The sequence below is a fragment of the Anabrus simplex genome, chromosome 8 (genome assembly GCF_040414725.1).
Source record: "Anabrus simplex isolate iqAnaSimp1 chromosome 8, ASM4041472v1, whole genome shotgun sequence".
Classification (NCBI taxonomy): Eukaryota; Metazoa; Arthropoda; class Insecta; order Orthoptera; family Tettigoniidae; genus Anabrus; species Anabrus simplex.
The window spans coordinates 231552136-231564848 of record NC_090272.1 but is presented as its reverse complement, the minus strand read 5'-3'; the positions used below and the strand labels follow the sequence as shown (position 1 = coordinate 231564848).

General features: G+C 39.9%; 1 protein-coding gene across 1 annotated transcript in view; it reads left to right on the top strand.

The window, feature by feature from the left end:
• The first annotated feature begins 804 nt into the window (after positions 1 to 804).
• The window catches only part of LOC136878738 (glutamate receptor ionotropic, kainate 2), a 494017-nt gene continuing 482108 nt past the window's right edge, over positions 805 to 12713 (top strand). The window contains exon 1 of the mRNA XM_067152195.2: positions 805 to 938. Within this exon, the coding sequence (XP_067008296.2) occupies positions 836 to 938 (103 nt within the window). The 5' untranslated portion in view covers positions 805 to 835. The remainder of the gene's footprint in view (positions 939 to 12713) is intronic.

The following is a 12713-nucleotide window of genomic DNA, read 5'->3' as shown; positions in this document are numbered from 1 at the left end:
AACTGAAACTCTTTTGGGCGTCTATGGCTGAGATTTAATGAATTTTGTCGGGTAAACACTAATTGTGTCACCAGAGATCTTTTACATGCCGACATCGTACGACATGGAGTGTCGAATGTACTTTTTTTCGCCCTTCAAAAATCCGACCACCTCTGCCGAGTTTGAGCCCGCTATCTTGGGATCCGGAGGCCGACATTCTACCACTGATCCACAGAGGCAGCTTGGCTCCCACTGCCGGGTTCGAACCGGCAACGTTGAAATACAGAGACCGACATTCTACTACTGATCTGTAGATGGAGAATACATAAAGGTATTAAGCCTAGGCATGATTGTAATCGGATATGGACAACCTACCCATCATTGCTTGCTGGAATGTCGTTCACGGCCTCTCAATAAAAATCTATGGCCATAAAATTTTTACATTCGATATGAAAGACCCTAGTGCAGTGTTCCAGTCTTTATAAATGAACATATCCACTTGTGAGGTTCGAGAGCCTGACTTCCATTGTTCCAGTCACGTGTGCTCGTGAGAGCAGGTGTGGGCCTCACTAATGAAGATATTGTGCGCCTCGGTAAAGACGCATGCGCATCTCCAGCCATCGAGCTGAGGTAGCGCAGTTTATCGAGGACTGATAGTGGACTAAAAACAAACAATGAGGGTACCTCGTATAATCACGTCTTATCCGAGGAATACCGACCATATCCGGAGCGTCCCGACGGCTAGCGCCGCGTGTTGACGAGCGCCCAGTCGCTCGAGCTTCAGTCGCGTGGTAGCCGCCTCTTGGCTTGCTTGTGACGGTGCTGCGGCGATGTCCGTGAGGACACGTCATGACCCATGACGGGGAGTATGATGGCGCGTTCGTGGGCTCCGCTCGGCGTCGTTCTGGGCTTAGGACTGCTGCTAGGGGCGTTCGCTCTACCACCTGTCGTCAAGATAGGTGAGTACCTGGCTTCCTTTAATGAAATGCCGTAGGAATTCCCTTCTAGATTTCCTAAGGAAATTTCGGCTAAACAGAGAAATTTAATTGACGTAATTCTGATTACTGCGTTAATTATAATTTCGGAAAATGTCTTCTATTATAAGTTGTCTAGAACTTTAAAATTAGGTTCTAACATCCGGAGCTAATTTAATTGTATCAAATACAGTATTTCGTACAATCTTTGAATCGGTCCAAGGAGATGAAATTTATGTAAACTGAGGCACAGTGAATAAAATAAAAGAGCAATAAACATTTCAAAGTGAACACAACAATTAGTGACTTAACAGGTCGAGCCTCGATAAAACCATAATTAAGACATTGCTATTATCTCTCGTATTCACACTAAGTAAAATTTTACGTTTGTAATTCAAACTTTTGTCAATGAAACTGGATAGAAATTATTCCACATGAAATAAGTGTTAGATGAATGTGTGAATTTATATCACTTTAGCATGAACTAATACATTTTAGCACTCATTAATGGTTATTTATGCTAAAAGAGAGTAATTCATTCAGGAGGGACAATTTAGTGCCATCAGCATTGCCTCGGGCATTAATTTCCACTAATACAGTCAAATGCAATAAATTTTTCTCCATTACTTGCACTATTTACATAGCTTTTTTATTTTGAAGACGCATATGTGTTTTACATTGCGTGAACGGGAATCTGTTGATATCGATGACAATAATGCTGACAGGTGAGGTGATATGCAGTCAATAAAGCGAAGTATGTAAATATGTTTGTGGACGTGTAAACGTTCGAGACAGGAAGTTCAAAACTAAACTATATATATTTATATAAAGAGATAAGTATGGCTTTTGTCAACCGTAGCAGAGGTGTACTTTAAGAATTCACGGACAAAAAGCTGAGTTATCTAGGAAATTATATGGTAATTAATGCCCCATTAGTACTGATATAAAGGAAATACAAACACCTCCAATTGTGGCAGAAAAGTTAGTCTCAATTCCTCGTTTACTGATTTTAAAGTTAAGACCAGAAATAAGTGGCCTGTATGACCGGGTATGAAGACCAAAGGTCGAATGCAATAGTGTGACGCGCGGCTTTATAGGCAAACCGCCACATGTTTCTGTAAATAGTTATGTATACTACAACAAAGTATGAAAGATCATCCGAGTCTATTTATGTTCGGCTCTTTCTGTCTGAGTGAAGTGTCTCCCTTCAGTTAATTCCTTGTTTGCCGTAGAATCGCACGATCGACAACAAGAACATAGCCATTTATGGCACGGTGTTATTTTCTCTTTTAATTCCTATTACGATTGACAAAATAATTGTTATGCACTAGTCATCGATTGATATGATTTTGTTAACCCGTGGAGAATGTGCCTTAGCAAGCGAGAGATAGTGTCTACAGTGCCCTATGCCTTCTAACGTGGGCTAAAACTTTTTTTTAACTTTCATTGACCTGTTAGTCTCATCCTTGGCTTTCACAATATGAAAGTGACTGAGGTATGAGCGATGCTAGTAATGGCATTCCTTATTTAGCCTGTCCCTATTTTGAATGGTATGTAAATGTTGCTGATGTGGTCAGTTGGTGCGTGCGTTTCAGTGGGCTTGTCGGACTGATCTATTATAACTTCTGGTTCGACGAGGAAAGCAACGGAAAACTACAAGGTTTTTCCATATTAACCCAGACCGCTAGCGCGCGGCTGAGCGGGGCCGGTCAGCTGGCTGGCTTCCCTCACACCCGTAACTCACCTGGTTGTCTGGCTCGCTTCCGCTCCTTCATTCCTCACGCTGTAGTCAGTAGTTCGCGTTCGTTTGTGAAGAGCAACGTACTGCTGTATGTGAATATGATAAGTATGAGTCGGTTTACGAATAAATTTGAGACTACTGATTCAGTGCTAAACCAGAAACTCACATGAAGACGTACAGTGTTAACAGAAGGGAAATAAGATCAAATTACTTCTTCTCCTACCACTTTTCCCACATTTGTGCGTTCATGGCTGTGACCCGTGCCGCACATGTGGATTTGGCCCTGCTTTACGGCCGGCTCTTCCTGACACCAACTCTCTGTGGAAGGATGTAATCACTATTGCGTGTTTCTGTGGTGTTTGGAACTGCGGCGTTTTGACTAAATATGAAGAGGAATATGTTGAGAAAAAGCACAAACACCCAGTCCCTGAGCAGAAGTGTTAATCAGACGTGATTAAAATTCCCGACCCGTTCGGAATTCGAACCCGTAACCCGGGACTGAAGACCTCAACGCTGATCATCCAACCAGAGAGTCAAACTGACGCAGAACTTCAAGATTCGCCACAAAAATCACTGCCGAAATTAGCACAGCAAGTTGGGTATCAGTGATTTCTATACATAGGGGAATATTATATTATAAGTCAAAGCTTACAAATGCACACATGTTCATAATTTAGAAGCAGCTGATCCCGTAGCACGTGCAATAAGAAACAATACAGTTGCTGAGCTAAATCGTGTCAATCGAAATAGGTTTACCGGTAAAATGTCAGTTCAGCTGTTGAAGGACAACATCCCCAGCATTTGTTGTGAGGTAAGAGTTTAGTTTCTTGTACTGTACCAGTTGGCCCGCCAGCGTCGTACTTCCTACTTATGAGTGTCCCGCATACACTAGTGATGAACGGGATGTCTAATAACTGATTTTCACAGGGGCAGGCAGACGAAGAGATAAAAACCGAACGGCCGCTCACTTCATATTGCTCAGCGCTACTCTTCTAATGCGCCCCCTTCTCTCTTTTCCGAACACACAGGAGGAGGCTGGTATTTGGTACAGTTGCTGTCAACATATCGACGATGGTTGGTGTGTTCAGCAACGACGAGTGCACCCAAAAATCGCAGTCGATATGCGCAGGAGATTCCGAATAATCGCCTGCCTTCTATACACGAATTTTGCCGGAAAGAGTTGCAATTAAGAGCTAATGAATCGTTCAAGGTACATACCAAATACAAAGAAGTTTGTAGGTGTATAAATTAAAGTGTTATTTAATTTTATTTTCTGCATCTTTGGCGTAATTACAAGTTACAAATGCACTTTTTTACAAAACATATATAGTGACTGCTATTTCTTTCACATCTGAAACACAGCACGTTGTAGCGTTCCTTTGTAAATCAGCGATTAGGCATCCCGTTCATTGTTAGCGCTTGCGGGACCATTATACGTTGGAATTACGGGGCTGTAGGGCCACCTGCTGAGTGCATATTTAGAGATTTAAGATGCGAAGACAAGAGTACAGGTCGGCTGTGGCCAGGAGCGGTCAGCTCTTAACACACATGCAGTCAGAATATAAGAAGAGCGTTATTTAAATCATTTAGAACAGAGATAGGTCTTATGGCGACGATGGGATAGGAAAGGCCAAGGAGTGGGAAGGAAGCGGCTGTGGCCCCAGCATTTGCCTGGTGTGAAAATGGGAAACCACGGGAAACCATCTTCAGGGTTGCTGACAGTGAGGTTCGAACCCACTATCGCCCGAATGCAAGCTCACAGCTGCGCGCCCCTAACTGCACGGCCAACTCGCCCGGTCGAATAATACTGTAAACATAATCCTGAAGTCTTAGGAATTGGTCTTTTATAATGAAATAGCTTAACTGATTTGTGAGTAACGGAAGAAATGTTTCTGAACATATTTGTCCGCGTTAGTTGCGCGATACTGGATCGCGACATCTTATGGCTGCATTCTGTTAAATATGCGATGTTTCATCGGTACAAAGAACTGAGGGGTATCTGGAAACACTGGTACGCATTCCTCTTCCAGTATTCTCATGAACTGTTACGTTTTTAAAAGAAAAGAATGTCTCGGGGTGTGATTAGCTTAGTGACTCAGCTACTGGCTTCACATTTCGAAAGCTGTGGTTCGAATCCCGGATGATTCCAGTGACCCCAGAAATAATTGAGATATGCTGAAGAAAGTTTAAATATGTTTAATTAATTGAATAAATTTTGTAAATTAATTTGTAAATAATTCTTTAATTAACTTTTGATTAATTTTTTGAATTTGGAGAAAATTTAATTAAGTTTTGTTGGGAAGGTGTGATAAATTGTGTATGTTATTGTTAAGGTGGAAAGGGATTGTTGAGTTTTAGTTGGTTGGATGAGAGAATTGAAGGGAAATGCCTCTGGGGCGGTGTTGTTTCTGAAATGATGGCATAAGAGCAGTCAGCTATGAAATTCTTGGTGGAATACAGCCGTCGCTTTATATTCACTGAGCTGCTGAAGTCTAATAGTCTAAATCAAGCCTCTAGGAGGTATGTTACTCCATAACGGAAGTTATTTTAACTGCAATAGTTTTGGGAGTGAATTAGAATGTTTACTCTTGATGGTTTTGTAAGAAAATGTTCTGTTATGGGTAATGATGACTTTTTAAATCCGCTGGTGATTTCACCGGTAGAATCAACGTGTTTTTTTTGTAATGAAATGCATCGTTTCATTTTATGATGTTTTCGTCCGTTTTAAAACAGCGAACTTATAGTTCACAATAATTATAGTTTATTATTAAGTGTACTTCATCATTTCTACGCTCAGGAGATGGGATACGTGGATACGATCATCTATCCATTTCTGTGTTGTAGCCTGGACGAGACGTCTTCAGCTTTTCTTAATGTAATCTGAAGAGGTGGGCTAGTGATCTTGTTGGCTTGATCTACCCATCTACTTGCTCTTCTTCCTCGTGGTGCAATTTTGTCTTAAAATAGTGTTTTCCAAATTCTGTCCTTCTCTTATGGAAATGTGACCAAAGAACTTGTTTGCAAGGAAGACTGTCGTTTCTTGACGCTTTGTTCGTCTACAATGGAAGTATTTGTTGTTCTTTCCGTCCAGGGTAGGCTATCTGCAGCATTCTTCGCCAACACCACATCTCAAAGGTATCGATTGGAGTTTTATAATTATCTCTTACGGTTCAGGTCTCACATCCGTACAAAAAGACTAACAACACTACAAGCATATCTTGATATTGTCCGAGTACGTCTTCTTACCTGTCTCTCACATTTTACTACGTCACTGATGACTGACACCAGATATACGAATTCCCTTACTATCTCCAGGTCCTTAATGCACGCTGTAAGTTGGATTTAATCTTACCGGTCAGTTTGTTAAATAATGTCAACGACAATCAGAAACTCACAGTTAAAAATCTGTGATGCATCTAATCGGCACTTGTCCAATATCTCTCGAAGGATTTTACGACAACATTAAAAACTCGTCGTAATCCCAATGCTGAGGTTGCTACGAATTAAAGACTACTTTATAACGAGGTAATGGAAAAAGACAATTTTATGGGCTATAAATTTAATTTCATAGAGCAAGATAAAATTTAATGCGTGGCCTGAATAGATGGAACACATTTTCAAAATAAGAGCTATTACACATAATATTTATTTTACAGTTTTAATTCTCTCCTTGTCCCTCGACAAAGAAATACTAAACATAGAACATGCACGCAAACAATGAATAATCTAGAATAAAATCAACAATAGATATAAAGAAGAGTGAATAATTATGATACATAGAGATTGGGCGAGAAGACCTCGTTCCCCTGTAACTGTTTGGTATCAAATGTTATTTATGCAGGTTCGTAGCTACATTAGTTCTTATTAATTGTTGGAATACACATTGTCGCAGTCTAGGGTTAGTATGAAGCCATGGCACATGTGAGGAGTAAGAGTTACACTATTGAGGAGCGGTTAGCGGCAAGTGTGTGGGTGCACGAACAGACAATGAGGCAGATTATGGGAGCATTCAAGGAAATATTTAGTAAGGCTCGACCGCGAAAACCAACACTTATCGATTGGGGACAGGCGTGCTTTTGTCTCGGGCAGTGTTAAAGACAGACCGCGAAGTGGACGCAAGATGAAATGACAAGAAACATGTCCTAGTGACTGTGCTTCGATTTAACAATCTCCTATGAAGTCGCCGCGTAAACGTGCTTGGGAATTCGGTATACCGAGGACAATAATGCGAGATGACATTAAAAAAGGACCTTAACCGACGTTCGTAAAGGAGTCGTCGGTTAGAGACCGGAATGAGAGCCGTGCCAAGGTTATGTTTATCGCAGCTCACGTGCTAGAAATGTCGTGTGGGCCAAAGACAATCCTCATTTCAGAGTTGAGTTGGAAAGGAACCCGCCTCACGTAATGATAAGGGCAGCGATGACATCACAACATCCGCTTGGACCGAACCTTTTTGAAGGGACTGCAAATGGCGCAAATTATTTACACATGTTACAAACATGGTTAATGCCCAAGTGGTCTCTCAGAACGCAGATGGCTGCAGCAAGACGGAGCGCCGGCTCGGTCCGCTCTTGCTGTGAGCGAGTTCCTAAACGGACATTTCCCAGGACGGTGGATAGGTCTTGGTTCACTAGCAACACCAGCTCCCTTGAAATGGCCACAAAGCAGTCCTGACCTCACCGCACTCTACTACTCGGTATAGGGAGTCATTTAAAGGCTCATGTATCTGCATGTCGTTGTGCAAAAACGAAGAACTGCGCAAAGCTGTTGTGGATGCATTTCACATTCTGACACCGGACATGCTCAGAAATATGTCAACAAGAACATGGAGGCGTATAGAACTGTGTTTACAGCATGATGGAGAACATACGGCTATATATGGGACTCTTAATACGTAAGTGACGTAACCTAAATAACATTTGATACTAAACAGTAACAGGACTATTTGAACATCGCACCAACACATTGCAGGTTGTCAGCGACGTGAGGTTGGGGAAGGCAAGTTTTGAGAAGGAAGTAGCTGTGGGATAGAATAGTAACAGAAAAAATATGAGTGTCTGTAATAGAGTAGAGCAGGGCCTCTGGGTGCATGCGTCGCTGCAGGAGACGACTTCATTAGGTTGACCCGAGTGCAAACCCCTACACCTGTCTCCGCCTTCTTCGCCTTCCCCGTTGATTCTCCCCTCACTAAGAAATATTTACGTGCGTGAGCGGAGACACTCTGTTGTACGTGGCAATGTTACCGGTGTCAAAAATTTCTTCTTTCAGTTTAGTTTGAGCAGACAATTTATCTTCTCTAGCTCTTCTTTTCCTTTTCCTTTGCAATTATACCAGTAATGTCTGGCTGACAGCAGTTCTCAGAGCGTTCTTTAAATTACAATTAGAAACACTCGCCTCAATACAGTTTCCGTACAAGTCAAAACAGAAAAAACTTTCACATATGCATGTGGAGCCAAACATAGAAATAATATTAACTGCTTCTCGAGGCAGCTTAGGAAAATCTTCCTTCGACTAATTGTCGTAATATTGAAAAATAAAATATATCTTTTCGATCATCACGTAATTATTGTACCACAGATTAAGCATTTTGCTTTATCGTCACGATTAAGAAAACAGTACGAAAGTTCCCAGTTCGATTGAAATTGAATAGAAGTTTTTGATTTCTTCAAAACAGGTTGCTGCGTTACTATGTTGTCTTGCGCTTATCTATTTCATTGATAAACAAGCCGTCTATTACCGAACTTTCGTCGCTCTCAGCGCACTACACCATCCGAGTCAAGCAGAGTTGAACCGAGTAGGACCGATGCACAATGCACGGAGCCTCTGCGCCTCGGTTTGCACGCGCGAGATTTTTGGTAGTTTGAGAGGGGCTGGAGTAGAGGAATGATGAAGTTCATTTAAGTATTTTTGCGAAGAAAAATACAATGCTGATTGAATGAAGGAAAAATATATTTACACACTAATATACAGACAGGTCTTTCTCATGTAAAGGATGCTCTGATTCATTCGTGATGCAAGAAAGGTGATAGAACGGATCCTAATAACAATCGTGGAATTTCCATCATCCCTGTAACGTATAAGGTACAATCCAAAGCACTGATTGTGCAGCAAATAGATCATGAGCTTGGAGAATATCAAGCGGTTTTCAGAAAAGGAAGATCATGCGAGGAGCAGATCTTGAGCCTAAAAAGTACACCTCCAAAGATTTTGTAGTGGTCTTCGTAGACTTCAAAAATGCGTATGATTGAGTTGATAAGGAAGTGCTGTTCGACATATTGGTAGAATTCGTAGTAGATGCCAAAGCAACTGAAATTATTAAGCAGACATTAACGGACATCCGTTCAAAAGTAACTCTCGAAGGAGTCTGAAGTCAAAACAGGGGTCAGACAAAATGATGGGATATCTCCGCTTCTCTTCAACTGTGTTTTGCAGAAGGTCATCCGGGAATGGAAAAATAACTGGACAAGAAAGGACTGCTCAAGCAAGTATTTCTATTGCAGAATACAAAATGGCATCAAGATCAACTGCTCTGCATTCGCAGGTGACCTCGCGATCCTGTGTAGAAACACCGACACAGCTACAGAGCAAATAAATATGGTAAAGCACGAAGCAGATAAAACAGGACTCGACATTTCTTTTGAAAAACAAAACAAAAACAAATATATGTCCAATATCAAAAGAGAGCGTGTGTGCGCCACCGAGTGACAAGAACGTCACGGAAGCTGAGAAATTAGAGAGGAACATCCTCCGCTCGATAATGGGTGCGAGGAAGGGGAGAAATATACGAAGAAAGGGAAAGACTGATTGAGTCAATGAAGAAAAGAAGACTCAAGTTTTATAGTCATCTGTTTACAATGGACGAGAAGAGGCTGACAAAACAAATGTTTAAAACACTTGACAGTCGACCTAAAGTTTCCGACAAATGGTTCAGGGAGGTAAAAATTATCTTGAGGAATGTGAATTAAATCGGGAAGACATCCTAAACCGAAGAAAGTATAGATCAGTGATCGACAGCTTCAGAGGCTTCCATGACGAACTGAAAATACTGTAAGTAGGGAATGGACAAAGGAAAGAAGACAGAGAAAGAATGTCAAGAATTTTGGCTGCAAAGAAGGTTTCCAGTAATGTGTGATTGTTGGTTAACGTGGTCTCAAATGGTCGTAAACGAATATAATAATAATATATAGTTTCGGTTACATTAGTTATACTGAGTAATGGACGATGATTGGAAAAGTAGAAAACGTAGTGTTGGGCTGTTAAGAGGTTTGCGTGGTGAATCTGTATACGTACTACTGCTGGGTCCAGGGCGAGCGTATCACCCATTAAAGAGAGAAAGTCTTGGCCACGTGCTGACTTCAGATCGATGTTCAAATCACCACCAAGTACGATAAGTACTAAGTAGTACTCGTTCTTATAGAAACATACAGATGGCACTGCTGACCTAGTGTACATAGACGACGAGTACTGTCACCATGGTTACAATGGTGTCGGGAAGTTGCTTATTTAAAACACAGAAAAAGGAATATTCACCGGGAGAGTTGGCCGTGCGGTTAGGGGCGTGCAGCTGTGAGCTTGCATCCGGGAGATAGTGGGTTGTAGCCCTCACTGACGGCAGCCCTGAACATGGTTTTGCGTAGTTTCCCATTTTCACACCAGGCAAATGTAGGCGCTATACCTTAATTAAGGCCACGATCTCTCCCAACTTCTAGCACTTTTCTGTCGCATTTGTCGCCATAAAATCTATCTGTGTCGGTGCGACGTAAAGCAAATAGCATTTCCGCACTTATCTCTTCCCAACATCTCTCCACCACATTCTTGTTTCTTTGATAACACAACTTTGATCCATATGGAAGGTTTCTTGTAGGCAGCAAGTATTAAAACAACACTATCCATATTCGTTTCTGTCTGCACTCAACGTGCGCGAACAAACAGCGACCAAGAACTGGCCTATAAGTTGATCGGCGCTAGTTCCAAGCGTTGACCAGTATTAACATTGCTAACATTCGTACACTTCCTGGTCGGCGCTCATCAGCACTGCCATCTTGCTTTCTTTGTGTTCGTACTCTTGCACTTACCAAAACTACTAAAATCAGTTATTTTAATAATCATTTTATTTTTGCTAGTAGTTCAAGGATCGCTCTAACACAGGGGTTTCCAGGGCCACATTGGAAACGTTAAACATGATTCCCGGCCGCAGTTTTATGACAGGCCAAGTTTCGTAAAATCCAGCAAATAGAACAGAGGTAGCAGTAAGAACTAATATGCACAGTTCAAGTGAAACGAAGGTTTAATTATTTAATTGCTAAAGCATAATTTTACAATTCAATAAAAGAGTGAAATTAAATATAGACACAATTATATCCAGGACAATTGAACCTGGAAGAAGAACACCCAGCAATCTCAGTTCATTTGAATTATTTGACAAATGACAACCAATGTCATCCGAAGTTTTTAAAAGAATATCATTATGTTCTTATCAAATGTATAATGATTTTAAACTCTCCCTTTTTGGACAGAGTAATTATATACAAGGTAAATCTTATTATGTATGGTTCATGTTAACAAAATTCACTAGTCAATAACAATTCAAATCAGCTTAACCATTTTAAGTATTTTATTATTAAGAAAAATCCAGTATCCTGGTTATTTTATTTATTTATTTATTTATTTATTTATTTATTTATTTATTTATTTATTTATTTATTTATTTACTTATTTTATTTATTGTTCAACAGAAATTTCTGCCCACTTACAGAACATTTCCATTTCTAATTTTATAAATAATTTACAATAAAAATTAAAATATGAAACCTAATATTATACTTATGAACTATGAACTATGGACAGTGGTAAGTGTGTGTTTCAACTTATTATTTTAATTTTTCCTAAAATATCGATTGTTAATCCAAATTAATATAAGGACTAAATTATTCATGGTACACAAGTGTGCTACTCTATTTAATTTATGTCTCCCCTCTATGCGAATTACCCTCTGACTGACCTTAATAAGATACTCTCCTCGTTAAATATGTCCACGTTTGGCATTTTATTAATTGACTGACATATTCTGTTTAATAGTGAATTCTTATGGTGATTTGTGTTCGACCTTTTAACAAAGAAAGTTAAATTATTTCTATTCTTTCCATACGGTGCATGCAACTTTATTTGGTGGAGTAACTCTAGCTTATCTGCTTCACCTTTGACAATTCTATGTAGGTATTTTACACACGTTAATGTTCTCCTAGTATGGAATATATCTATCCCAAAATTTGTTATTAAGTCACTATATGCCAAATATTTTGCACTAGTTTTAGAGATACGGGAATACAGGTGTCTTTTATACGTTTAATACATGATGGATTCCGGACTACAGAGGCATATTCTATTACTGTTCTAACTAGTGAATTGTATACCTGTATTATGGCTTTGATGTTTTTGAATTTGTTTTGGTCTTAGGTAGAAGGAAGAGTGGCTGAAGGTGCCTAAAATAGACGAAACGTGCCACGCTTATGACATAATAATGCAAAAATATTTATGTAAATTTAAAAAAATATATTGGAAAGGTGGATTCAAAAATATTTTAAAAAGATATACGTTGCTCAATATGGATCCAACGATGACATTTATAACTTGTAAAATGATAAAAAGTAATAGAAAAACACAACTTAAAGAGAAAGTGAAATGAATGATCAAGTCAAAACAAAACTTAAAGAAGGACAATTTAGTGAAAGTAGTGTGAAGGGAAAAATGATACACAGTTGTAAGAGTCTAGAATCCCAGCAATGTACTTCCCTGAACAGTTCTTGGAGTGGGCAGCACTGTGTAGGAAGAACTGAAACCGCTTCTTACATCACTGGCAACTAAAGTGTTTCTTGCTAGTCAGCGTATGCTACGTTGCATAAAGATATCCTCAGTGAGTTTGGCATGGAGTTCAAGATTTGCTATTGATCCCATTTTTATAACGAAGTTTGGACTTTTGGATACTAATTTTTGTTCTTAAATGTAATCTATTCAGATCA